At 54.6% G+C, this 27,932-nt stretch overlaps 3 protein-coding genes across 8 annotated transcripts in view; 1 reads left to right on the plus strand and 2 right to left on the minus strand.

The window, feature by feature from the left end:
• Window positions 1-27,932, plus strand: part of LOC139605196 (zinc finger protein 23-like) — a 554,146-nt gene that overhangs the window by 472,375 nt on the left and 53,839 nt on the right. Inside the window, exon 2 of the mRNA XM_071456535.1 lies at window positions 25,714-26,409. Coding sequence (XP_071312636.1) covers window positions 25,728-26,409 — 682 coding nt within the window. The 5' untranslated portion in view covers window positions 25,714-25,727. The remainder of the gene's footprint in view (window positions 1-25,713; window positions 26,410-27,932) is intronic.
• LOC139605219 (zinc finger protein 3-like) overlaps window positions 947-27,932 on the minus strand; it is a 310,784-nt gene continuing 283,798 nt past the window's right edge. Inside the window, exons 1-3 of one of the 6 annotated variants that reach the window (XM_071456565.1) lie at window positions 17,017-17,125; window positions 2,336-2,401; window positions 947-2,181 (exon numbers count right to left, since the gene is read on the minus strand). In XM_071456565.1, coding sequence (XP_071312666.1) covers window positions 1,427-2,181; window positions 2,336-2,357 — 777 coding nt within the window. In that variant the 5' untranslated portion in view covers window positions 2,358-2,401; window positions 17,017-17,125 and the 3' untranslated portion in view covers window positions 947-1,426. Of the gene's footprint in view, window positions 2,182-2,335; window positions 2,402-3,057; window positions 3,154-7,513; window positions 7,777-17,016; window positions 17,126-27,932 lie in introns of those variants that run through there. The other 5 variants (XM_071456566.1, XM_071456569.1, XM_071456570.1 and 2 more) reach the window with 5 other exon arrangements.
• Window positions 14,605-20,922, minus strand: LOC139605223 (zinc finger protein 436-like). The gene is made up of 2 exons (XM_071456576.1): window positions 20,872-20,922; window positions 14,605-16,601 (listed from the first exon to the last, which is right to left on the minus strand). Exon 2 carries the CDS (start codon window positions 16,590-16,592, stop codon window positions 16,020-16,022), a length of 573 nt encoding a protein of 190 aa, XP_071312677.1. The 5' UTR covers window positions 16,593-16,601; window positions 20,872-20,922; the 3' UTR covers window positions 14,605-16,019.

Here is a 27,932-nt window from a genome sequence, read left to right on the forward strand (position 1 = left end):
TAACACAAGCAGCTATTTCACTGAGCTTAATTAACAACAGAAATAAAAACTATAGAACAAAGTTACTTTAAAAAACAGTCCCAGCCCATGTTTGATCCCAGTCTGTGGGGTCCTGATCCATATGGTCCCAGTCCCTGGGATCCCAGTCCATACAGTCCCAGTCCATATTTGATCCCACTTCAGGCTATCCTGGTCTGGAGGGTTCTGATCCACACGATCCCCATCCATGTGATCCCAGCCCATATTTGATCCCAGTCCGTATTTGATCCCAGCCCATATTTGATCCCAGTCTGTGGGGTCCTGCACACACTCCCTGGGTCTGGAATTCCAGTTCCCAGCCAGGAAAAAATGTTCCTGCCCTTGAACTTCCTTCCTATCCCCTCAACAAATTGCAATAAAATTATAAACAAAGAAATAATAATTGAAATTAAATAAATTATAATAAAAATAAAATATAAAAATCTCAACTCTTCTTTACAATGATTCAACTCCAACAATGATTCAACTCAAACCAACAATAACTATTACTATAATATTACCAATGCATATAAATAAACAAATTATATATCAAGAAATACCTTTTGAAAATTTTAACTCGATGACTAATGTACTTTAGATAAAAAATATGTAAAGAAATTAACATGTAATCTAACACCTCTTAGTTAAACAATTCATATTACAAATATACTAAACACAAAACCAAACACCACTATAATTTCTCCGACATTTCAACCAAAAAATTAAACTTTAATAACATCCTTAAGTACTCTTGAAAAATTAAAATTATTTTTAAAACATTAATTGTGTGCAGGTGGTTTTATTTTGATATTGGTTTTTGGATTGTTTGGGTTAGATGATTTAAAAAATGGGATTTTTATAGGAATTGAATCAGCTGAGAAGGTGGCACTCTGCAAACAGAAATGACTGAAAATGAACGGGACAGAAATCAGTAACTCTGAAAGTTTTATTTGCTATCAAATACATCCCACACACCCAGCCCCACACAATCCCCATCCCACTGCTCCAAATTGAGATCCCACTTCTCCCAATCTCCTTCCAACTCCATCTCAACTTGACAGTTGTGGAATGGAGTGAGTTTGGCATGGGATTGAGTTTTTTGAGGAAGGAACAAGCAATCTGACGTGGAATTGAGCCCTTTTTGGGTTAAAATTCAGTTATTTTCAGTGGAATTTGAGTGGTTTTGAGGTGACTGTTCCATCCCAATGGACTTTTGGAGGACAGAGAGATGGAGAAGAGAAAAAAATTCAGGCCAAACCAAAGGACAAGCAGCCAGGTGTGTTCCCAGCATGGATCACAGGGAATGTGAGTGACCAGGGCTGTGCCCAAAGTGCCTCCTCCAGTGGGGGATGGAGCTGCAGCAGCGCACGAAGCTCTTCCCGCACTTGGGGCACTCGCAGGGCTTCCCTTACCGGTGCCTCCGTTGGTGTCGGGTCAAGTGAGAGCTGCAGGAGAAGCTCTTCCCACACTGGGGACACTCATAGGGCCTCTCCCCAGTGTGGATGCGCCGGTGCCTGACAAGGGTGCAGTTGTGCCTGAATCCCTTCCCACAGTCGGGGCATTGGAATGGCCTCTCCTCTGTGTGAATCCGATAGTGCCGGAGGAGATGGGAGCTGGTCTGAAACCTCTTCCTGCATTTATCACACTCGTAGGGCCTCTCCCCAGTGTGGATGCGCCCATGGGTGACGAGGGTGCAGTTACGCTGGAATCCCTTCCCACAGTCGGGGCATTGGAAGGGCCTCTCCTCTGTGTGAATCCGATAGTGCTGGAGGAGACTGGAGCTGGTCTGAAACCTCTTCCCACACTTGGAGCACTCATAGGGTCTCTCCCCAGTGTGGGTCCTCTGGTGGCTGATCAGCTCGGAGTTCCACCTGAAGTTCTTCCCACACTCCACGCACGTGTGGGGCTTCTCCCCATCATGGAGCTGCTCATGGAGCACCAGCTCTGAGCTCTGGCTCCATCTCCGGCCGCCTTCCCGGCCCAGGCTGCCTCTTTCCCCCTCACATCCCCGCCATCTGCGTTTGCAGCCCCTCCTCCTGCGGCATCTCCGGGCCTTTTCCTCCCCGTTGGCTTCCTGCGCCGTGGAGCCGCTCAAAACGGCCTCTGCCACCAGGTTCTGCCGCGGGCATTTGTCCTCCCTGCTCTCCATGCTCAGCTCCTGCTCTGGGCGAGGAAGGACAAGGACAGCGTGGGATTTGCCTCCGTGCCACAGGCAAGGGCATCAAGATCCCCCCAGGGCTGTGCTGCAGCCGGGGGCCCTGCTGGGCTGGGAGATGGAGCAGCACAGAGGGGAAAGGGGCACTGACTTCCTCCTCACCTGCCTCAGTGTCCCAGAGCATCTTCCTCTTCCTCACAGCCTCACAGGGGTTGGCAATGTGAAATCCTGGTTTGGAGAAAACAAGGGATGAGCACCTGGAGTTTGAAGTTCCCCCCACCCAAGTCCATCTCTACAAGTCACCGGCCATCTGGGCTCCAGAAAACCCTCCCAAACACCAAGATTCAGCCATGAAAAAGCCTCCCAGGAGTTCCCCATCCCTGGTCCCTCCCCTCTGGTGTTCGGGGGTTGCCCCTGTCCCAGCTGCTGGGGTCAAACTTGGATTGGGGGTCCCCCTTCTCCTGGGTGCCCGCCCTGCCCAGGCTGCTGGCAGTGCCAGCAATGCCAAAAGCTCCCCCCTCTTGGCTCTCCCCATTTCGGGATGCCGGGGCTGTTTGGGCTCCCGGGCTCCCTTCTCCCCTCATTCTCTGCTCTGGGCTGCAGCGGCTCCAAGGAGTTCCCCCTGCCCCTCTCCAGGCTCTTGAGGCTCCCGCCAATGGCGGCGCTCCCCCCTCTCTGGCCTCCCCACTTTGGCCTCCTGGGGCACACAGGGCTCTGCTCCTCCAGGCTGCCTCTGCTGGCAGCCACCACCGCCACCCCCCGATGTCCCCCCGAGGGGCCTTTTCCGCTCAGCCTTGGACTTCTCCATTCTCCAAACATCCCCCCAAAAACCCAACCCAGGGACACCCCGGGATATCCGGGCCGGGCTCCCCCTCCCCGCTCACCGGAGCCATGGGGGGGGGGGCGATGATCCCACAGGTGGGGGCTGCGAATTCAGGCAGGGATCGAGACCGCGTGGCTCCCGCAGCTCAGCCTTGATCCGCCCTGGTCCCTCCTCTTCCTCTTCCTCTCGCTCCTCCTCTGTCCTATCTCCACCTCCCTCTCCTCCTCCCCCCTAACCCCTCCTCCTTCCCTGCTCTTTCTCCTCCCGCTCCTTCTCTTCCATCCCCCCTCCTCCTCCTCCCCTGTCTTATCCCCACCTCCATCTCCTCTTCCATCACGCCCCTTCCTTTCCTTCTCCCTCTCCTCCCCCCTAACCCCGCCTCCTCCTCCCCCTCCATCCCTGCCCTTCCCTCCCTCCTCCTCCTCCCCCAGCAGCAGCCACACCCTCGGTGCCCCGTTCCCGCAGCCCTCGCAGCCCGCGGCAGCAGCGGCCATGGAGCCGGGCCAGGTCGGCATGGGCAGCGCGGGGCTCTCGGCTGCTCCCAGCCGCTGCGGGCGGGGGGAACCCGGCCCGGGCCAAAGGAGAGGCAAACTGGGCAAACTGGGGGCTGCACATCCAAACTGGGCCTTGCTGGGGACCCTGCCTGGCCCCTGCCAGCCCTTGGGGCTCCTCTCGGCACATCCGCCAGGGGGGAACGCACACAGGCCTGGGGGATCCCAGCAGTGGCAGCACTGCCAGGGACTGGGCTGCACTGGGATCGTACTGGGACTGACTGGGGCTGTACTGGGTTTGTACTGACATCATACTGGGATTATACTGCCATACCAGGGCAGATTGTGATCTGATGGATACGTCGATCATACTGGGATCATACTGGGAGCGAGTCGGAGCCTGCAGGGGGCAGTTAACACCATGTTATGGGCAATTGGGATATACTGGGAGTGACTGGGATTATGCTGAGAGTGACTGGGAACAGCTGTGAACAACTGGGATCATGCCAGGAGCAACTGGGAGTGACTGGCTGCACGCTGGGGGTGACTGGAAACTGCTGGGCTTATACTGGGATGAACTGGGATCATGCTGGAGCTGACTGGGATCATTCTGGCACTGAGTGCCACTACACTGAGGCTGACTGGGAGTGCTTGGGAGCAAATGGGATCATACTGGAAGGAACTGGAAAGATGCTGGAGGGAACTGGGCTACACTGGGAGATACTGGGGGTGACTGGAACAAAAGTGAGGGTGAAAGAGAGCAACTGGAACCATGTGGAGCAAAACTGGTTCATACTGGCAGGGACTGGGAGCACACTGGGGCCATATTTGGATCATACTGGGAGGGACTGGACTAATACTGGGAGGATCTGAGAGGGACTGGGAGCACACCCTGCACATCATCCCCCAGACTGGGCCTGACTGGGAGCAACTGGGAGCACGCTGGCAGTAAATGGCATCATACTGGGACTGACTGGGATGATCCAGGAAGCAACTGGAACCACACTCGAGGCAGCTGGGACCATACTGGGAGAGATTGGAAGCAACTGGGATTCTACTGGGACCACACTGGGAGGGCTGGCATGTGACTGGGATCAAACTGGAGCTTACTGGGATCATATTGGGGTTGAAAGGGAGCGACTGGGATCACACTTTGGGCTACTGGGAGCAGCTGAGGGAAACTGGGATGATGCTGCAAGCAAACTGGAGGAACTGGGAAGGACTGGATGCATGCTGGGGGCAACTGGGATATACTGGGCATGACTGGGGGATCATACTGGGATAACTGACACCTTACTGGGGCCACTGGCAGTGCCTGGAAATGACTACAGACATGCTGGGGGCAACTGGGATATACTGGGAGTGTCTGGAACCATACTGGGGGGACTGGAACCACACTGGGAACAACTGGGACCATGCTGGGGAGAACTGGGACCACACTGGGGGCAACTGGGAGTGAGTGGGACCATGCTGGGAGGGACTGGGATCATCTGGGGAGTGACTGGGACTAGAGCAGGGGCAACTGGGTCCAACTGGGACCATCCTGGGAGTGTCTGTAACCATAGGGGAGTGATGGAAGCACACTGGGAACAGCTGGGCCCATGCTGGGAGCAACTGGGATCCCACTGGGGGCACTGGCATCAGACTGGGAGTGACTGGGAGCAACTGGGATTAGACTGCAAGGGACTGGGATCATACTGGGAGTGGCTACACTCATACTGGGATTATACTGGGCATGAATGGAACCCGACTGGGGCTTACTGGGACCTACTGGGCCCATGTTGGGAGGAAAATGTGACCCACTGGGAGCAACTGGGATCGGCTGGAAGGTTCTGGAACCATGCTGAGAGGACTGAGACTACAACTGGGGCAACTGGGATCATCCTGGGAGCAACTGGGGCCACCCTTTGAGCAACAGATGGAAACTGGGATGATGCTAGAGGAAACTGGGAGGAACTGGGAAAGACTGGGATCATTCTGAGGTAACTGAAACCTACTGGGAGTGTCTCTAACCATCCTGGGGGCACTGGAACCACCCTGGGAACAGCTGGGATCATGCTGGGAGCAACTGGGACGATGCTGGGGGAAACTGAATCTACCCTGGAGGCAACTGGGCACGACTGGGACCGTGCTGGGAGGGACTGGGACTATTCTTGGGGCTACTGGGATCATCATGGGAGGAACTGGGAACATCTGGAATTATGCTGGGAGCAACTGGGATCACACTGGGATCCCAGTGAGAGCAGCTGAGTCCATGCTGGGTTACACTGGGATCTCATTGAGAGCGACTGGAATCACACTGGGATTGACTGGGAGTGGCTGGTTTTGTGGATTTGGGGGGTTTGGATTTTGGGGGATTTTCTTGGCATTTTGAGGGGGAGTTTTTCTGGGGGTGTTTGGGGGTTTATTGAAATTTCTTGTGGCTCTTTTTGAATTTTGGGGCTTTTATGGGGATTTTTTTAGGATTTTTTAAGATTCTCAGAAATTCGGGGAGTTTTATTGGGATTTTAAGGAGATTTTGGGGCATTTTATTGGAATTGTGGTGGCATTTAGTGGGATTCATTGGGGATTTTGTGTTTAAGGGGATATTTGGGGGGTTTGGGGGGTTTTTTTGGGTGTTGCCTGGATTTCTTTGCATCTTGGGGAGATTTTGTGGGACTTTTGATGGTTTTGGGGAGATCTTTGATGGATTTGCGGAGTTTAGTCAGGATTTTTGGGGTTATTGGGATTTCAAAGGATTTTGTGAGCTTTTATTGGGATTCTAGGGTGTTCTAATGGGATTTTGAGAGATTTAATTGGGATTTAGTGGGTTTTATTGGGACTTTTGGGGCTTTTAAGGAGATTTTGGTGCCTCTCAGCCCTTCCCCACACCCAGGGAATGCCCCAAAGACCCCCTAAAATTCCACAAAAACACCACAAATCCCCCAAAATTACAAGAAAAAACTGAAAAACCCCAGAGAATTTCCAAACATCCCAGTGGAACTCACCAAAATTTTAAAAACTCCCAAATTTTTCAATAAATCTCCCCCCAAAAACCCCCACAACCCCAACAGAACACCAAAAATCCAAAATCCCCCAAATCAACAAAACCCCCCAAAATCACATTACCATCTCAAACCCCAACAATTCTCCCCAAAAACCCCAATGATTCCCCCCAAACTCCAAACAAAATCTCCCAAAGCTCAAAAAAGCCACCCCCAAATCCCCAAAAACCCTCTCAAAACCCCAAAATCCCCACAAATTCCCCCAGAACCCCCCAGACTCAGTGGGGCCGTCCTGGATCAGGGGGCACCGGCCGGTGGAAAGGAGCCACTTCAGGGGGCCCTGGGAGCTTTTTGGGGAGGGGGCACCATGGGAGACCCCCCCAAAAACCGGGGGGGGGGGAACCCCTGCTGTGCCCCCTCCCCCCGAAACCCCCAGACCCCGGTTCAGGGTGGGCCTGGGACCCGCCGGGACCCCCAAATCTCCCCCAGGACCCCTCCAGGAACCCCAAACTCCCCAGAGCTCCCCCAGTGTTGGCCCAGAACCTCTCTGGACCCCCAAACACTCCCCAGGACCCCCAAAACCTCCCCAGGACCCTCAACCCCCCCCAGTTCTCCCCAGAATTCACCCCAGACCCACCTGAGACGCCCCCAAATCCATCAGACTGCCCCAAATCCCCCTCAGACCCCTCAATCCCCCCAAACCTCATGAAATTGCCTCAGACTCCTCGAAATTGCCCAGACCCACCTCAGAACCGCCCAGATCCATTCACAACCGCCCAGTTCCTCTCGCAATCCCCCAAAATCCCCTCAGACTCTCCCAATTCCTCTCAGTTCCCCCTAAACCCACATGAGAACTCTCCAGACGCTCTCAAGCTCCCCCCAAAGCTCCCTAAAGCCCCCTCAGACCCACCAAAGCCCCCTCAGACCCCCTCATTCCCCCCAAACCCACCGCACACCCTCGTGTTTCCCGTCGATGCCCCCAAAAATCCCCAATTTCCCCTCAGACCCGCCCCAAACCCCCCCAGTTTGCCCCCAGCCCCACCTCAGCTCCGCTCTCCCTCACAATCTCGCGCCTCCACCGCGTGTGCGGGCTCTCAGCAATAGCGGTGCGCCCCGCCCCGAACCAACCAATCAGGGCGCTGCACGTCCCTGAACTAACCAATCACGGCGTGGCTCCCCTCAGCAAGGCCCGCCTCCCCTGCGCCGTCCCAGCCAATCAGAGGCGAGCCGGAAGCGGCGCCCCCTTCCCCGCCGCCGCCGGGACCCCCCGGGCTCGGGACAGGAGCGGGAGGGGCCTGAGAGGGGATCGGGGGGGGGCGGGGGAGGGTCCGGGGGGTCTGGGGGGGCTTTGGGGAGGGTTCCGGGGGTTTGGGGGGGTCTGGGGAGGGGTCCTGGGGCACTGTGGGGGGACCTGGGCAGTGCGGATGGGTCCTAAGAGGGGTCTTGGGCGGGAGAGGGGGTCGTGGGAGGGTCTGGTGGGGTTTTGGGGAGGGGTCGTAGGAAGATCTTGGGAGGGTCTGGGGGTTGTTGGGATGGTCCTGGGGGAATTTGGGCAGGGCTCTGGGGGGTCCTGAGGGTGTCCTGGGAGGGTTTTGGAAGTTTTGGGGAGGGGCTTTGGGGGCTCTGGCAGTGTGATAAACAGGGCCAGGAGAGCAGCTCCTTTACAAAGGCCTTTATTAAAGACAGCTCTGGGTGCGGAACCCGAGGGTCGCGCTCAGCGCCGCTGCTCCCACAGGACCACGCTGAGCAGGAGGAGCAGGAGGAGGAGCGCAGCTTTGTCTCTCGGCAGAGCTGGGGCTTCCGTCCTCACCAGAGTCCTTAGGAAGGCAACGTTGGCTCGGAGCTCAGGGGGATCCTCCAAGCTGAGCACTGTTAAAATTATGGTGGCAGGACGGAATCCGGCTCTGCTCAAGGGTGGGTGGTTTAGTGCGGCTCTGCTGGGTTAAAGTCATAGTTCATGGGCTGGTTTGTTGTGTTGAGAGGATTCATGTAGTTCCCACAGCCTCTCATTGAAATTCAGTCTGGGACGGGAAGGGATACAAATCCCGGCTGAGACCTGAGACGGAAAGGGGCACAAATACAGAGTATGACGGGGAGAGATACAAATACAGGGTAAAATGGCAACGCTTAATAGCGGCCACTAAAGGCAAGTCCTAGAACTCTGACATTCAATGTTTAACAACAGACCAACACTTCAAATTAAGACCCTATCCACTTGATTAACATCAACTAGCAATTATTACTCTGCAAAAGAGCTCTCATCTCCGGGGTTTCATTTCTCAAATCTATTGGAGCAAAAATGAGCAATGTGCCCTGCTGGTGTTTAGATGTTCTGAGTCCCTCAGCTGTGAGTTGGGTTCCCGTGCTGTCCTGCCTGGTGCTTGCTGGATGTGCTGGAACAAAGAGCTTGGGCCCTTGATGAAAATGAGCACAAATGAGTTCCTTGTGATTTACTGGGCTCAGAGTAAAAGGGATCAAATTCAGGTTTGATCTAGAAAATGCTTCTTCCCTGCCAGGGTGGTGAAGTCCTGGCTTCACAGGTTGCTCAGAGAAGCAGAGTAAATAAAGTTTCAGAATTCTTCCTTTCTGTCCCATTCCTATTCCCTAAGTTCAGGTTTGGTGTTCAGAGTGCCACCTTCTCAGCTGGTTGCCATTTGTGTCCTGCTTTCTCTCCTGCCTTCCTCTGTCTGCTCCTTTTCCCTTCCAGGGTCTCTCTTTACCTGTGGCAGTTCCCAGCCAAGGACCCTCCCCTGAGGTTTTTTTTCCTTCCCAATCCAGCTGCTCAAACAGCCCTGGATGACGTTACAGAGGCTGGCAGTGAAATGTCTTTGTAAGATCTTGCTCTGCTGGTGTCTTGGCCCCTTCAGAATTCAGCCTTGAAGGGCAGGAGCATCTTTTCCTCGCTGGCAGCTGGAATTGCAGCCATTGCAGTGTGTGCCAGAGATCTCAGAGGGCAATTGCTGAGGCTGCCAGGGTGCTGCTCCTGCCGTGCCTCCCAGGGGAGCTGTGCAGGGCAGGGTCAGGCTCCAGCAGCTGGCTGGGCCCCTGAGCAGACAGCAAAGGCGGCTTTGCTGCACATTCTGCAGCTGGAAGCAGAGGGAGGAAGGGCAGGGAGTCCCTGACAGAATCCTGGAATGCTTGTGGCTGGAAGGAACCTGCCCATGGTTCCATCCAGGCTTAAGGTGCCAGGAGGGAGAGGCGCCTCTGCCCCAGTGGAGGCACAAATGAAACCATGGGAGAACAAAACCAGATTGTTTTGGACATGGATTTTATTGAACAAGAAATGGGAGCTACGGAGATAGAAGTACGGAAGCAGTCTTGGAGAGAGAGCTCAGAAGATGATCAGTTGGAAGTAGATACTTTTTAAGGTTCTTTCCTGCATTCTGGGATTCTAGAAGATGTGTAGATGTGCATTTTGATTTAATATTCTTCTTCCTATTATTATTTCTTCTTCTTTCTCTTCTTCTTTCTCTTCCTCTTTTTCCTCTTCTTCTTCTTCTTCTTAATTGCTACTACTATTCTTTCTTCTTCTTTAAAATATTCTTCTTCTTCTCGTTCTAATTAATCTTATTCACTTGTAATGCTTACTTACTATGTCATTCTTATTTTTTTAATATTCTTATATTAATTACTAGTTTTTCATCTTCCTCTTCATCTTCTCATTTCTATTCTCATTCTTATTATTCTTACTAAATTTACTACTACTATTTCTTCTTAATCTTCTTATTCCTATTCTTTTTTAAAAATTTTTTGAAAATACTTTTTGTGTAAGTTTTTTTCTTTTTTTTTTTTTTTTTTACTACTCCTATTTCTTAAACTCAACTTTAATTTGTTTTGAAAGAATGGTCTGAGTCAGAGTCCTGCAGTCACATCCATGGAGCAACTTCATCCCAGTCGGCGTCCTCCTCCTCCTCCCACAGCAAGGGAGTGGACCCGAAGCTGAAGATGCTGTTACGTTCACAGCAGTCCTGTGGCAGGTCTGTGCTGCTGCTGTCCTCCTCCGTGGAAACATCTAGGAGCTCTCTGAGCTCTGCTTCGCTGCAGTCTTCCCAGCTGGAGAGGTCTTGGGAGCTGCTGAACTCTCCATGGGACAGCTCTGGCTCTGCCTCACCTTGGCACTCTGGGGACAGCTCAGTCTGGCTGTAGGATTCCCAGTCTTCATCATTGCCCTCCTCACTCTCCTTCTCTGCCAGCACTGGGCCCTGCTCTGCCTCTTCCAGCTGCTCACTGGGGCTTTGGGCTCCCAGTGGGCTGGGTGAGGGGCTGGGGGGCAGCAGGGGCTGTCTGGAGCAGGGACTGGGCTCTGTGTCCCTGCTGATGGCACCTCCTCCCTGGGGGCAGGAGAACGTGCCTGCTTCTCCCGGCTGTTCACACTTCCTTGCCCTCACTGGCTCAGCTCTGGCTCAGTCACCTCCTTTTCCATTGGGGGCTGCTCCTGGACTGTTGCCCTTTGTTGCCACTGGCAGGGCTGTTGCTGTGCCCCATCTCCCCACAGCACCCTCACAGCCGCCTTCCACTGGTGCAGCTCGTGGGCACTCCTTGCTCTGCGTGGGGACGCTTCCTTCGCTGCCACTGCTGGCACCGACTGGGAGAATTCACAGCTTGTGGCCTCTTCCCTCAGGCCAAGCTCTCGGGCCCCAACATCTCCCCACTTGTCATCTGTGTCAGGTTTCTTCTCTTCCTCCATGATGACAAAGGTTCTCTCCTCCTCCTCCTCCTCAGTGTCTGACCGTGGCCAGGCTGAGGCACCCACTGCCCCCACCAAGTGCCCACTGAGGGCCTGGTCTTGCCCCCAGCTGGGCAGGGGCCTGGGTGACTGGAAGGAGTTGAGCTTTGTCTTGCTCTCTTCCATCTCTGAGCTCCTGTAGCACGGACAGATCCCGGGAGCTGCTTCCTTCTACGAGAGTAGCTCTCATGGGACTGGGCACCCCAGGGCTCTGCGCCCCTTATATACACCCTCAGTCATGGTGAGGCTCTCTGATGTCACAGTGGTCTCTGAGCACCACCATGTGTGAGAGTCTGTCCGAATTTTCCCTCATCTGCCTCACAATTGTCATTGAGGGACCACTGAAGAGAAGACCCCCCTGTCTAGAATCTCTGGCTCTGAAGGAGAAAGTGACAGGCCAAAGGCCCTGAGACCTGAAAGCACAGTGTTATTTGTTTCCACAGGTGTTGTTTGCTGTATGCTAAGAAGGGGGCACCGTGCCTTTTTTGCAACAAGAGCCTTGGGAGCTGTCCCACCTCTCGGCCTGGCTGGATTTATCCTGAGTTCTGGGTGCTCCCCTGCAGAAGACCCCTCTCACTCGTTTGCAACCGCCGTGACAGACAGACGGAGATGTGAGAAGCCTCTCCATCAAGGACTGAGACATGGAACCCCCGTGTGAAAAGGCCCCTCTGCTCCTCCCAAGGACTGGGACTGAAACCCCCAGCCTGGGGCAGGCGTGTGGGGGAGGCAAGCTGACCAAAGCGAGATGTTTGCCTGCAGGTTGTGACCGCTGGACCAAGAGGACAATGGCTCTCCCTTACTGCTGAGAGCATGGACTACCTGTTACATCTATGCCTTATTGTATCTGTTTCCCATGCCCGCCCGGCAATTTCCAATAGATTTATCATAATAAAAACTTCTGAGTTAGCCAGAGACTTCGAGATCTCCCCGATGTAACAGGCGGATCCTTGACTGGACTGGACCAAAGGACTTTGTCTCTACGTTTGGTAGCTCTATCCGCCTCTTTCTTTCTCTCTCTCTTTTGTCTCTCTCTTCCTATTTTTCTCTCCCTTAATCCCTCTATCGCATTTTGCTGTGGTCATTCAATAAAGGTGAGTTTGTTTTGATTATCATTGCGAACCCCCTTGTACTGTGTCGGTTCTTTTTGCACCCGGAGATCAAATCCATGAACCATCACGAAACCCGTCCATGAGGACGGATTGTGACACCCCCCGAGGACTCCTCCCCAAATTCCCCCCCAAAGCCCCCCCAGCAGCCCCAGACTCCGCCAAAACCCCATCAAGTTCCCCCCAGACCCTCCCCAAGTACCCCCCCAAACCTCCTCAAGACCCCTCCCCAAATTCCTCTCACGATCCCTCCAGGACCCCTCACCTGTCCCTGCGCCTCCTCAGCAGCTCCCGGAGCCTCCCGTCCTCTCCCAGCGCCTCCCCCGCTCTCTCCAGCGCCTCCCGCAGGACCCGCCCGAGCCCGGGGCGGCTCCCGGGGTCCCTGAGGGGGTCCCGGGGGTCCCTGAGGGGCTCCCGGGGGTGGCGGGAGGGGAGGGGGCAGCGAGGGGGGAGGGGGCGCCCGCTCCTGCCCGCCCCGGGGTCAGGGGGCGCCGCTTCGGGCTCGGCTCTGATTGGCTGGAGTGCCGCGGGGAAGGCGGGAGTTGCTGAGGGTACACGCGCGGTGATTGGTTGTATTGGGTAGGAGGGAGGCGGGAGTTGCTGAGGGGAGGGGCACGGTGATTGGTTGGTTTGATTTAGAGTGCGGTGATTGACAGGAAAGGCACAAGGGAGGCAGGTTGCTGAGGGGAGACGCGCGGTGATTGGTTGAATAGGTGGGGGTTGCTGAGCAGAGACGCGCGGTGATTGGTTGGTTCCAGGCAAGGCAAAGGCGGGCGTTGCTGAGGGGAGCCGCGCGGTGATTGATTGGTTCGGGGCAAGGGAGGAGGGAGTTGCTATGGGAGGCGCGCGGTGATTGGTTAGATCCAGACAAGGGAGACGGGCGTTGCTGAGGGGAGGCGTGCGGTGATTGGTTTGTTTGGGGAAGGGGGCGCCGTGATTGGGTAATTTGGGAGATGAAGTGCGATGATTGGATGATTTGGAGTGGGACGTGCCGCTATTGGCTGGGAAAAGTCCGAGATTTTTAAGGGAATATTTCCTGGTTTTTGGGGAAAAATTCTGGATGTTTTGGGAAAAATTCTCGTTTGTTAGAGGAGAAACATTTCTGGATTTTCTGACAACAAATAACCCAAATATCCCTAAATAAACGCCAAAACCACCCAAAACCAAAAACACTACCTAAAAAATGCTAATAACCCCAAACAAATCCAAATACTTCCAAATGACTCCAAGTACACCTAAATAAACCCCAAATACACCAACATAAACCCAAATAACCCCAAATAAACCCCAAATAATTCCATATAAACAAAAAAACCAAACCAAATTAATCCAAATAAACCCAAATAACTCAAATAAACAAAAATAAACTGAAAGAACCCCAAACAAAAGAAATTAAAAACAAAAACAAAACACAAAAAACCCAAATAACCTAAAAAAACCACAAATTAAGCACAAATAAACCAATTTAAACACAAGAAAACCCTCAAAAATTCCATTAATAGCCCAAATAAATCCCAAATAATTCTTAAATAAACTCAACTAATTCCAAGTACATCTTAATAAACACCAAAGAAATCTAAAAAAAAAAATCCAAATAAACCCAAATAACTCTATAAAACCCCAAATAAATTGAATTAAACCAAAAGAACCCCAAATAAACTCCCCAAAACGTCCCCCAAAACAACAAAAAAACCCCTCAAATAAACCCAAAATAATCCCTAAATAAACCGAAATAAACCCCAAATAACCCCAGTTCCTCCCGTCCCCACCCCAAAACATATTCTGGCCAATCAGAACGCGCGGCAGTGATGACGACAGAGATACCCGGCAGAAGCTCAGGGCAATGGCCCCGCTCAGCGATTCTCAGCCGATCAGCGCCCGGTCCGACTCTGACTCATCAGCTGCCAGGCAGAGACCACCTCTCATAGGCCTAACCAATCAGAGATCGCGCGGGGGAATTTCCAGCCAATCAGAGCGTTTGTCGCTGATGACTCATCAGTTGCCAAGAACGGAAATGGGGGGGGAAGGTGACCTTGGGGATGGGGTGGGGACCCCAAATTAATCCAAAACGGGGTCGGGACCCCAAAACGGAGCAGGAGGTGCCAGGAACCCCCAAAACCAAACACGGGGGAGGGGACTGGGGGATCGATCGGAAAGGGGACGGAGAGAGGGGAAAAGAGGGGGGTGGGACCCCAAAATTGAACTGGGAAGGGGATGGGACCCCCAAATTGAGCTGGGAGGGGGGTGGGACCCCCAAAATTGAACTGGGAGAGGGATGGGACCCCCAAAATTGAACTGGGAGGGGAATGGGACACCCCAAATTGAGCTGGGAGGGGGGTGGGATCCCCAAACAGGATGAAGCCAATTTTGTTCCTGGAATATGTAAAGTAGTTTAAGGATATGCAAAAATATCTATGAATAGGATACACGCTGATGTAATGGGAGACAAGGACCATTGAGCAAAGGTTATTATGGCCACCAAGACCCCCCAGTTATTTTCGGGGACACCCCTTAATTATTCTGGTTTTAATTACATCAGCCTGTTGCATATTCATAGACCCTTATGCAAATCCATAAAATAATTTACATATTCCAGGAACGATTTTACACAGCACCTCCTTGGGGGTGTCTCCCCATTTCAGGAGCGTCCCCTGGAATGGAAAATGTAAATCCCACTCCCTCTGAAAAAAAAACCAAAAACAAAAAACAAAACAAACAAAAAACCCCAAAACAAAACAAACAAACAAACAAACAAACAAAAAACAAAACCAAAACCCTATAAAAATGATAATTAATTTTGAAATGAAGGGGCTCTCAGGCAAAAATATGAGAGTAGAAATAACAGTTCTTTATTAGGAAAAATTAAAAATGCAAATGCAAATGCACAAACAAACAAAAACAGTGAGAGAGTCAGAATAGTCTGGGAATCCAGTGGAAAAAGTTGATCCTCTGGGATTCAAGTGGGAAAAGGCTGATCCTCTGGGAATCCAGTGGGAAAAGGCTGATCCAATGGGAATCCAGTAACAAAAGCTGATCCAGTGGGAATCCAGTGGGAAAAGTTTGATCCTCTGGAAATCCAGTGGGAAAAGGCTGCTCCAATGGAAATCAAATGGGAAAAGGGCTGATCCAGTGGGAATCCAGTGGGAAAAGCTTGATCCTCTAGGAATTAAGTGGAGAATGAGGATTATCCTTTGGAATCCAGTGGGAAAAGGGCTGATTCTTTGGAATCCAGTGGGAAAAGGGCTGATCCTTTGGGAATCCATTTCTTACCCCCCAAAGACAGGGCAAGGGCAGGACCGTGGGGTTTTTATAGGGTATCCCAAGGGTGGAGTTGGGGTTTGGGTCAGGGGAAGAGTTCTTAGCAACACAAGAAGGGTGAGATCAAACTCCTGCCTCTTAGCAACAGCAGCACTCCACGCAGAATGTGTCCCCAAATCCTAAATTGGCTCTAAAACAACTGAGAAATTATGGAACATCAGATATATTCGATTAATTTCCTTCATTTAACCCAGTTTTGGGTGTTTTTAAAGGATGAAGATGAAGCAGAGGAAAATTAAGGCCAAACCAAAAGGAGAAGCAGCCAGGTGTGTTCCCAACATGGATCACAGGGAATGTGAGTGACCAGGGCTGTGCCCAAAGTGCCTCCTCCAGTGGGGGATGGAGCTGCAGCAGCGCACGAAGCTCTTCCCGCACTCGGGGCACTCGCAGGGCTTCCCTTACCGGTGCCTCCGTTGGTGTTGGGTCAAGTGAGAGCTGCAGGAGAAGCTCTTCCCACACTGGGGACACTCGTGGGGCCTCTCCTCAGTGTGGATGCGCCGATGGGTGACGAGGGCGGAGTTGTGCTTGAATCCCTCCCCGCAGTCGGGGCAGCGGAATGGCCTCTCCTCTGTGTGACTCTGATAGTGCTGGAGGAGATCGGAGCTGGTCTGAAACCTCTTCCTGCATTTATCACACTCGTAGGGCCTCTCCCCAGTGTGGATCCTCTGGTGCCTGATCAGGTGGGAGTTCCACCTGAAGCTCTTCCCACACTCCATGCACGTGTGGGGCTTCTCCCCATCATGGAGCTGCTCATGGAGCACCAGCTCCGAGCTCTGCCTCCATCTCCGGCCGCCTTCCCGGCCCAGGCTGGCTCTTTCCCCCTCACATCCCCGCCATCTGCGTTTGCAGCCCCTCCTCGTGCGGCATCTCCGGGCCTTTTCCTCCCCGTTGGCTTCCTGCGCCGTGGAGCCGCTCAAAACGGCCTCTGCCACCAGGTTCTGCCGCGGGCATTTGTCCTCCCTGCTCTCCATGCTCAGCTCCTGCTCTGGGCGAGGAAGGACAAGGACAGCATGGGATTTGCCTCCGTGCCACAGGCAAGGGCAACGAGATCCCCCCAGGCCGTCTCTGGGGACGCACTGCCCCCTCTTGGCTCTCCCCATTTTGGGATGCCAGGGCTGTTTGGGCTCCCGGGCTCCCTTCTCCCCTCATTCTCTGCCCTGGGCTGCAGCGGCTCCAAGGAGTCCCCCCTGCCCCTCTCCAGGCTCTTGAGGCTCCCGCCAATGGCGGCGCTCCCCCCTCTCTGGCCTCCCCACTTTGGCCACCGCCACCCCCCGATGTCCCCCCGAGGGGCCTTTTCCCATCAGCCTTGGACTTCTTCATTCTCCAAACATCCCCCAAAAACCCAACCCAGGGACCCCCCGGGATATCCGGGCCGGGCTCCCCCTGCCCGCTCACCTGCGCCGTGGGGGAGGGCGATGATCCCACAGGTGGGGGCTGCGAATTCAGGCAGGGATCGAGACCGCGTGGCTCCCTCAGCTCAGCCTTGATCCGCCTTTGTCCCTCCTCTTCCTCTTCCTCCCGCTCCTCCTCTGTCCTATCTCCACCTCCCTCTCCTCCTCCCCCCTAACCCCTCCTCCTTCCCTGCTCTTTCTCCTCCCGCTCCTCCTCTTCCATCCCCCCTCCTCCTCCTCCTCCCCTGTCTTATCTCCATCTCCTTCTCCTCTTCCATCCCGCCCCTTCCATTCCTTCTCCCCCTCCTCCCCCCTTACCCGCCTCCTCCTCCCCCTCCATCCCTGCCCTTCCCTCCCTCCTCCTCCTCCCCCAGCAGCAGCCACACCCTCGGTGCCCCGTTCCCGCAGCCCTCGCAGCCCGCGGCAGCAGCCGCGATGGAGCCGGGCCAGGTCGGCATGGGCAGCGCGGGGCTCTCGGCTGCTCCCAGCCGCTGCGGGCGGGGGGAACCCGGCCCGGGCCAAAGGAGAGGCAAACTGGGCAAACTGGGGGCTGCACATCCAAACTGGGCCTTGCTGGGGACCCTGCCTGGCCACTGCCAGCCCTTGGGGCTCCTCTCGGCACATCCGCCAGGGGGGAACGCACACAGGCCTGGGGGATCCCAGCAGTGGCAGCACTGCCAGGGATTGGGCTGCACTGGGATCGTACTGGGAGCGACTGGGACTGTACTGGCTTTGTACTGACATCATACTGGGATCGTACTGGGAGCGACTGGGGCTGTACTGGCTTTGTACTGATATCATGCTGGGATCATATTGGGATTATACTGCCATACCAGGGCAGATTGTGATCACACTGATGGATACTGCGATCATACTGGGATCATACTGGGAGCGAGTAGGAGCCTGCGGGGGGCAATTGAGACTATGTTAGGGACAAATGGGATATACTGGGAGTGACTGGGATTATGCTGAGAGTGACTGGGAACAACTGTGAACAACTGGGATCATGCCAGGAGCAACTGGGAGTGACTGGCTGCACGCTGGGGGTGACTGGAAACAACTGGGCTTATACTGGGATGAACTGGGATCATGCTGGAGCTGACTGGGATCATTCTGGCAGTGAGTGCCACTACACTGAGGCTGACTGGGAGTGCTTGGGAGCAAATGGGATCATACTGGAAGGAACTGGAAAGATGCAGGAGGGAACTGGGCTACACTGGGGGATACTGGGAGTGACTGGAACAAAAGTGAGGGTGAAAGAGAGCAACTGGAACCATGTGGAGCACAACTGGTTCATACTGGCAGGGACTGGGAGCACACTGGGCTCATCTCTGGATCATACTGGGAGGGACTGGACTAATACTGGGAGGATCTGAGAGGGACTGGGAGCACACCCTGCACATCATCCCCCAGACTGGGCCTGACTGGGAGCAACTGGGAGCACGCTGGCAGCAAATGGCATCATACTGGGACTGACTGGGCTGATCTAGGGAGCAACTGGAACCACGCTGGAGGCAGCTGGGACCATACTGGGAGAGATTGGAAGCAACTGGGATTATACTGGGACCCCACTGGGAGGGCTGGCATGTGACTGGGATCAAACTGGAGCTTACTGGGATCATATTGGGGTTGAAAGGGAGCGACTGGGATCACACTTTGGGCTACTGGGAGCAGCTGAGGGAAACTGGGATGATGCTGTAAGCAAACTGGAGGAACTGGGAAGCACTGGATGCATGCTGGGGGCAACTGGGATATACTGGGCATGACTGGGGGATCATACTGGGATAACTGACACCTTACTGGGGCCACTGGCAGTGCCTGGAAATGACTGCAGACATGCTGGGGGCAACTGGGATATACTGGGAGTGTCTGGAACCATCCTGGGGGGACTGGAACCACACTGGGAACAACTGGGACCATGCTGGGAGCAACTGGGACGATGCTGGGGGAAACTGAATCTGCCCTGGAGGCAACTGGGCACGACTGGGACCCTGCTGGGAGGGACTGGGACTATTCTTGGGGCTACTGGGATCATCATGGGAGGAACTGGGAACCGCTGGAATTATGCTGGGAGCAACTGGGATCACACTGGGATCCCAGTGAGAGCAGCTGAGTCCATGCTGGGTTACACTGGGATCTCACTGAGAGCGACTGGAATCACACTGGGATTGACTGGGAGTGGCTGGTTTTGTGGATTTTGGGGGGTTTGGATTTTGGGGGATTTTCTTGGCATTTTGAGGGGGAGTTTTTCTGGGGGTGGTTGGGGGTTTATTGAAATTTCTTGAGTCTCTTTTTGAATTTTGGGGATTTTACTGGGATGTTGTTGGGATTTTTTGGGATTCTCAGAAATTCCTGGGGTTTTATTGGGATTTTTAGGAGATTTTGGGGCATTTTATTGGAATTGTGGTGGCATTCAGGGGGATTCATTGGGGATTTGGGGATTTTTGGTGGGATTTGGGGGTTTTGGGTGTTGCCAGGATTTCTTTGGATCTTGGGGAAGATTTTTTGTGATTTTTTCTGGTTTTGGGGACATCTTTGAGGGATTTGCCGAGTTTAATTTGGATTTTTGGGGTTTTTGGGATTCCAAAGGATTTTGTGGGCTTTTATTGGGATTCTAGGGTGTTCTAATGGGATTTTGAGAGATTTAATTGGGATTTTGTGGGTTTTATTGGGGCTTTCACGGCTTTTAAGGAGATTTTGGTGCCTCTCAGCCCTTCCCCACACCCAGGGAATGCCCCAAAGCCCCCCTAAAATTCCACTAAAACCCCACAAAATCCCCAAAAATTACAAGATAAACCTCAAAAACCCCAGAGAATCTCCAAACATCCCAGTGGAACTCAGCAAAATTTAAAAAACTCCCCAATTTTTCAATAAATCCTTCCCCAAAAAACCTACACAACCCCAACAAAACACCAAAAATCCAAAACACCCCAAATCAACAAAATCCCCCAAAATCACATTGCCATCACAAAACCCAATAATTCTCCCCAAAAACCCCAATAATTCCCCCCGAACTCCCAAGAAAATCTCCCAAAAAAGCCACCCCCAAATCCCCAAAAACCCTCTCAAAATCCCCAAAATCCCCACAAACCCCCCTAGCCTCAGTGGGGCCGTCCTGGATCAGGGGGCACCGGCCGGTGGAAAGGAGCCACTTCAGGGGGCCCTGGGAGCTTTTTGGGGAGGGGGCACCATGGGAGACCCCCCAAAAACGGGGGAGGGAACCCCTGCAGTGCCCCCTCCCCCCGAAACCCCCAGACCCCGGTTCAGGGTGGGCCTGGGACCCCCCGGGACCCCCAAATCTCCCCCAGGACCCCTCCAGGAACCCCAAACTCCCCAGAGTCCCCCAGTGTTGGCCCAGAACCTCTCTGGACCCCCAAACCCTCCCCAGGACCCCAAAAACCTCCCCAGGACCCTCAAACCCCCCAGTTCTCCCCAAAATTCACCCCAGACCCACCTGAGACGCCCCCAAATCCATCAGACTGCCCCAAATCCCCCTCGGACCCCTCAATCCCCCCAAACCTCATGAAATCGCCTCAGACTCCTCGAAGTTCCCCAGACCCACCTCAGAACCGCCCAGATCCACTCACAACCGCCCAGTTCCTCTCGCAATCCCCCAAAATCCCCCCAGACTCTCCCAATTCCCCTCAGTTCCCCCTAAACCCACCTGAGAACGCTCCAGACGCTCTCAAGCTCCCCCCAAAGCTCCCTAAAGCCCCCTCAGACCCACCAAAGCCCCCTCATACCCCCTCATTCCCCCCAAACCCACCGCACAACCTCGTGTTTCCCGTCGATGCCCCTAAAAATCCCCAATTTCCCCTCAGACCCGCCCCAAACCCCCCCAGTTTGCCCCCGGCCCCACCTCAGCTCCGCTCTCCCTCACAATCTCGCGCCTCCACCGCGTGTGCGGGCTCTCAGCAATGGCGGCGCGCCCCGGCCCGAACCAACCAATCAGCGCGCTGCACATCCCTGAACTAACCAATCACGGCGCGGATCCCCCAGCAAGGCCCGCCTCCCCTGTGCCGTCCCAGCCAATCAGAGGCGACCGGAAGCGGCGCCCCCTTCCCCGCCGCCGCCGGGACCCCCCGGGCTCGGGACAGGAGCGGGAGGGGCCTGAGAGGGGATCGGGGGGGGGCGGGGGAGGGTGCGGGGGGTCTGGGGGGGCTTTGGGGAGGGGTCCGGGGTTTGGGGGGGTCTGGGGAGGGGTCCGGGGGTTTGGGGGGGTCTGGGGAGGGGTCCTGGGGCACTGTGGGGGGACCTGGGGGGTGCGGATGGGTCCTAAGAGGGGTCTCGGGAGGGGGAGGGGGTCGTGGGAGGGTCTGGGGGGGTTTTGAGGAGGGGTCGTAGGAAGGTCTTGGGAGGGTCTGGGGGTGTTGGGATGGTCCTGGGGGAATTTGGGGAGGGCTCTGGGGGGTCCTGAGGGTGTCCTGGAGGGTTTTGGAGGTTTTGGGGAGGGGCTTTGGGGGGTCTGGAAGGGTTTTGGGAGAGGGTCTGGTGGGGGGGGGGATTTGGGGAGTTTTGGGGAGAGGTCCCGGCGCGATCTGGGGAGGGGCTGGGGGAGCCTGAGTTGGGTTTGGGGAGGGGTCTGGAGGGTCCTGGGTGGGGTCTTGGGAAGGGTCTGGGGGGGGGGTCTCAGGGGACATCCTGGGCTGGGCCCCATTGGGGTCTGGGGGCTCTCAGGGGGGTCCTGGGCAAACCTTGGGGGGCTCTGGGGGTCCCGGGGGAGATTTGGGGGTCCCGGGGGGTCCCAGGCCCACCCTGAACCGGGGTCTGGGGGTTTCGGGGGGAGGGGGCACAGCAGGGGTTCCCCCCCCCCCCGGTTTTTGGGGGGGTCTCCCCTGGTGCCCCCTCCCCAAAAAGCTCCCAGGGCCCCCTGCAGTGGCTCCTTTCCACCGGCCGGTGCCCCCTGATCCAGGACGGCCCCACTGAGTCTGGGGGGGTTTGTGGGGACTTTGGGGTTCTGAGAGGGGTTTTGGGGATTTGGGGGTGGCTTTTTTGGGCTTTTTTGGGATTTTGTTGGGAGTTTAGGAGGGATTATTGGGGGTTTGGGGGAGAATTGTTGGGGTTTGAGATGGTTATGTGATTTTGGGGGTTTTTGTTGATTTGGGGGGTTTTGGATTTTTGGTGTTTTGTTGGGGTTGTGTAGGTTTTTTGGGGAAGGATTTATTGAAAAATTGGGGAGTTTTTTAAATTTTGCTGAGTTCCACTGGGATGTTTGGTGATTCTCTGGGGTTTTTGAGGGTTATCTTGTAATTTTTGGGGATTTTGTGGAGTTTTAGTGGAATTTTAGGGGGGCTTTGGGGCATTCCCTGGGTGTGGGGAAGGGCTGAGAGGCACCAAAATCTCCTTAAAAGCCGTGAAAGCCCCAATAAAACCCACAAAATCCCAATTAAATCTCTCAAAATCCCATTAGAACACCCTAGAATCCCAATAAAAGCCCACAAAATCCTTTGGAATCCCAAAAACCCCAAAAATCCTGATTAAACTCCGCAAATCCCCACAAAATATCCCCAAAACCATTAAAAGCCCCACAAAATCTCCTGCAAGATCCAAGGAAATCCTGGCAAGACCCAAAAAATCCCCCAAAACCCCCCAAATCCCACCAAGAATCCCCAAAAACCCCAAATCCCCAATGAATCCCTCTGAATGCCACCACAATTCCATTAAAATGCCCCAAAATCTCCTAAAAATCCCAATAAAACCCCAGGAATTTCTGAGAATCCCAAAAAATCCCAACAACATCCCAGTAAAATCCCCAAAATTCAAAAAGAGACTCAAGAAATTTCAATAAACCCCCAAACTCCCCCAGAAAACTCCCCCTCAAAATGCCAAGAAAATCCCCCAAAATCCAAACCCCCAAAATCCACAAAACCAGCCACTCCCAGTCAATCCCAGTGTGATTCCAGTCGCTCTCAATGAGATCCCAGTGTAACCCAGCATGGACTCAGCTGCTCTCACTGGGATCCCAGTGTGATCCCAGTTGCTCCCAGCATAATTCCAGCTGTTCCCAGTTCCTCCCATGATGATCCCAGTAGCCCCAAGAATAGTCCCAGTCCCTCCCAGCAGGGTCCCAGTCGTGCCCAGTTGCCTCCAGGGTAGATTCAGTTTCCCCCAGCATCGTCCCAGTTGCTCCCAGCATGATCCCAGCTGTTCCCAGTGTGGTTCCAGTGCCCCCAGGATGGTTAGAGACACTCCCAGTATGTTTCAGTTACCTCAGAATGATCCCAGTCTTTCCCAGTTCCTCCCAGTTTCCTCTGGCATCATCCCAGTTTCCATCTGTTGCTCAAAGGGTGGCCCCAGTTGCTCCCAGGATGATCCCAGTTGCCCCAGTTGTAGTCTCAGTCCTCTCAGCATGGTTCCAGAACCTTCCAGCCGATCCCAGTTGCTCCCAGTGGGTCACATTTTCCTCCCAACATGGGCCCAGTAGTTCCCAGTAAGCCCCAGTCAGGTTCCATTCACACCCAGTATAATCCCAGTATGAGTGTAGCCACTCCCAGTATGATCCCAGTCCCTTGCAGTCTAATCCCAGTTGCTCCCAGTCACTCCCAGTCTGCTGCCAGTGCCCCCAGTGTGATCCCAGTTGCTCCCAGCATGGGCCCAGCTGTTCCCAGTGTGCTTCCATCACTCCCCTATGGTTACAGACACTCCCAGGATGGTCCCAGTTGAACACAGTTGCCCCTGCTCTAGTCCCAATCCCTCCACATATGATCCCAGTCCCTCCCAGCATGGTCCCACTCACTCCCAGTTGCCCCCAGCGTGGTCCCAGTTCTCCCTAGCATGGTCCCAGTTGTTCCCAGTGTGGTTCCAGTCCCCCCAGGATGGTTCCAGACACTCCCAGTAGATCCCAGTTGCCCCCAGCATGCATCCAGTCCTTCCCAGTTGCTCCAGTTTGCTTGCAGCATCATCCCAGTTTCCCTCAGCTGCTCCCAGTAGCCCAAAGTGTGATCCCAGTCGCTCCCTTTCAACCCCAATATGATCCCAGTAAGCTCCAGTTTGATCCCAGTCACATGCCAGCCCTCCCAGTGGGGTCCCAGTATAATCCCAGTTGCTTCCAGTCTCTCCCAGTATGGTCCCAGCTGCCTCCAGTGTGGTTCCAGTTGCTCCCTAGATCAGCCCAGTCAGTCCCAGTATGATGCCATTTGCTGCCAGCGTGCTCCCAGTTGCTCCCAGTCAGGCCCAGTCTGGGGGATGATGTGCAGGGTGTGCTCCCAGTCCCTCTCAGATCCTCCCAGTATTAGTCCAGTCCCTCCCAGTATGATCCAGAGATGAGCCCAGTGTGCTCCCAGTCCCTGCCAGTATGAACCAGTTGTGCTCCACATGGTTCCAGTTGCTCTCTTTCACCTTCACTTTTGTTCCAGTCACTCCCAGTATCCCCCAGTGTAGCCCAGTTCCCTCCAGCATCTTTGCAGTTCCTTCCAGTATGATCCCATTTGCTCCCAAGCACTCCCAGTCAGCCTCAGTGTAGTGGCACTCACTGCCAGAATGATCCCAGTCAGCTCCAGCCTGATCCCAGTTCATCCCAGTATAAGCCCAGCAGTTTCCAGTCACCCCCAGCGTGCAGCCAGTCACTCCCAGTTGCTCCTGGCATGATCCCAGTTGTTCACAGCTGTTCCCAGTCACCCTCTGCATAATCCCAGTCACCCTCTGTACGATCCCAGTGCAGCCCAGTCCCTGGCAGTGCTGCCACTGCTGGGATCCCCCAGGCCTGTGTGCGTTCCCCCCTGGCGGATGTGCCGAGAGGAGCCCCAAGGGCTGGCAGTGGCCAGGCAGGGTCCCCAGCAAGGCCCAGTTTGGATGTGCAGCCCCCAGTTTGCCCAGTTTGCCTCTCCTTTGGCCCGGGCCGGGTTCCCCCCGCCCGCAGCGGCTGGGAGCAGCCGAGAGCCCCGCGCTGCCCATGCCGACCTGTCCCGGCTCCATGGCCGCTGCTGCCGCGGGCTGCGAGGGCTGCGGGAACGGGGCACCGAGGGTGTGGCTGCTGCTGGGGGAGGAGGAGGAGGGAGGGAAGGGCAGGGATGGAGGGGGAGGAGGAGGCGGGGTAAGGGGGGAGGAGGGGGAGAAGGAATGGAAGGGGAGGGATGGAAAAGGAGAAGGAGGTGGGGAAAACAGAGAGGAGTGGGAGGAAGAGGAAGAGGAGGGACAAAGGCGGATCAAGGCTGAGCTGCGGGAGCCACGCGGTCTCGATCCCTGCCTGAATTCGCAGCCCCCACCTGTGGGATCATCACCCCCCCCCCATGGCTCCGGTGAGCGAGGAGGGGGAGCCCAGCCCAGATATCCCGGGGGGTCCCTGGGTTGGGTTTCTGGGGGGATGTTTCGAGAATGAAGAAGTCCAAGGCTGAGCGGAAAAGGCCCCTCGGGGGGACATCGGGGGGTGGCGGTGGCGGCTGCCGGCAGAGGCAGCCTGGAGGAGCAGAGCCCTGTGTCCCCCAGGAGGCCAAAGTGGGGAGGCCAGAGACGGGGGAGCGCCGCCATTGGCGGGAGCCTCAAGAGCCTGGAGAGGGGCAGGGGGGACTCCTTGGAGCCGCTGCAGCCCAGAGCAGAGAATGAGGGGAGAAGGGAGCCCGGGAGCCCAAACAGCCCCAGCATCCCGAAATGGGGAGAGCCAAGAGGGGGCAGTGCGTCCCCAGAGACGGCCTGGGGGGATCTGGTTGCCCTTGCCTGTGACACGGAGGCAAATCCCATGCTGTCCTTGTCCTTCCTCGCCCAGAGCAGGAGCTGAGCATGGAGAGCAGGGAGGACAAATGCCCGCGGCAGAACCTGGTGGCAGAGGCCGTTTTGAGCAGCTCCACGGCGCAGGAAGCCAACGGGGAGGAAAAGGCCCGGAGATGCCGCACGAGGAGGGGCTGCAAACGCAGATGGCGGGGATGTGAGGGGGAAAGAGGCAGCCTGGGCCGGGAAGGAGGCCGGAGATGGAGCCAGAGCTCGGAGCTGGTGCTCCATGAGCAGCTCCATGATGGGGAGAAGCCCCACACGTGCGTGGAGTGTGGGAAGAGCTTCAGGTGGAACTCCGACCTGATCAGGCACCAGAGGATCCACACTGGGGAACGGCCCTACGAGTGTGGGGAGTGTGGGAAGGGCTTCAGCCGGAGCTGCAGCCTGATCCTGCACCAGAGGACCCACACAGGGGAGAGGCCCTATGAGTGCTCCGAGTGTGGGAAGAGCTTCAGCTGCAGCTCCAGCCTGATCAGCCACCAGAGGAGCCACACTGGGGAGAGGCCCTATGAGTGCTCCAAGTGTGGGAAGAGGTTTCAGACCAGCTCCAGTCTCCTCCAGCACTATTGGATTCACACAGATGAGAGGCCCTTCCAATGCCCCGACTGTGGGAAGGGATTCCAGCGCAACTCCCACCTCGTCAGGCACCGGCGCATCCACACTGGGGAGAGGCCCTACGAGTGTTCCCAGTGTGGGAAGAGCTTCTCCAGGAGCTCTCACTTGACCCGACACCAACGGAGGCACCGGTAAGGGAAGCCCTGCGAGTGCCCCGAGTGCGGGAAGAGCTTCGTGCGCTGCTGCAGCTCCATCCCCCACTGGAGGAGGCACTTTGGGCACAGCCCTGGTCACTCACATTCCCTGTGATCCATGTTGGGAACACACCTGCCTGCTTGTCCTTTTGGTTTGGCCTGAATTTTTTTCTCTTCTCCATCTCTCTGTCCTCCAAAAGTCCATTGGGATGGAACAGTCACCTCAAAACCACTCAAATTCCACTGAAAATAACTGAATTTTAACCCCAAAGGGCTCAATTCCACCTCAGATTGCTTGTTCCTTCCTCAAAAAACTCGATCCCATGCCAAACTCACTCCATTCCACAGCTGTCAAGTTGAGATGGAGTTGGAAGGAGATTGGGAGAAGTGGGATCTCAATTTGGAGCAGTGGGATGGGGATTGTGTGGGGCTGGGTGTGTGGGATGTATTTGATAGCAAATAAAACTTTCAGAGTTACTGATTTCTGTCCCGTTCATTTTCAGTCAGTTCTGTTTGCAGAGTGCCACCTTCTCAGCTGATTCAATTCCTATAAAAGTCCCATTTTTTAAATCATCTAACCCAAACAATCCAAAAACCAATATCAAAATAAAACCACCTGCACACAATTAATCTTTTGAAAATAATTTTAATTTTTCAAGAGTACTTAAGGATGTTATTAAAGTTTAATTTTTTGGTTGAAATGTCTGAAAAATTGTACTGGTGTTTGGTTTTGTGTTTAGTATATTTGTAATATGCATTGTTTAACTAAGATGTGTTAGATTGCATGTTAGTTTCTTTAGATATTTTTCATCTGAAGTACTTTAGTCATCGAGTTCTTGGAACGTAAACTAGTTTGGGGGAAAAGTTTGCTGTGCATGAGGGTCTGTGAATATGCACCAGGCTGATGTAAGGGGAAAGGTATTTCAGGGGATCCCCGAAGGTAACAGGGTGCTCCTGCCTGAGCGCCAAGATGCACCCGGCCGTAATAACCTTTGCTCCATGGTCCTGGTCCCCCATTAAACTTTTATTAAAGTCCTTTATTAACCTGTTTACATTTTCACAGGAGAGTGAACGTGTTTTTCACAGGCAGCTTCACAGAAACTGGAACACGTGGGAGTTCCCAGGAGTGGGCACCGCTGATCCAGGGCATGGAGGCGCTGCCTGCAATCGTCCATAACCGCCCATAAGGAGCCTCCAGGGCTTTACCCTCCATGAGCTGCAGCAGACGTGTCGGGAAAGGTGACAAGAGCCCGTGGAATGGTCCTTGTTGCAGGCAGATTGGCCACTTGCAGCTCTTCAAAACTCCCTCCCGTGAAAAATTAAAGAACTTCAACCATTCAAAAATGTGAAAAATGCGTTCACTCTCCTGTGAAAATCTAAAAAGTTTAATAAAGAACAATGGGAGACCAGGACCATGGAGCAAAGGTTATTACGGCCGGGTGCATCTTGGCACTCAGCCAGGAGC

Source organism: Agelaius tricolor, unplaced genomic scaffold, assembly GCF_023055355.1.
Source record: "Agelaius tricolor isolate 1412-34295 unplaced genomic scaffold, bAgeTri1.0.p SCAF_61, whole genome shotgun sequence".
In the NCBI taxonomy this organism is placed as follows: domain Eukaryota; kingdom Metazoa; phylum Chordata; class Aves; order Passeriformes; family Icteridae; genus Agelaius; species Agelaius tricolor.

Bases quoted from the DNA above. Each gene is read 5' to 3' on its own strand.
- LOC139605223 (XM_071456576.1), bottom strand. From the start codon at position 16,592: ATGGAGAGCAGGGAGGACAAATGCCCGCGGCAGAACCTGGTGGCAGAG.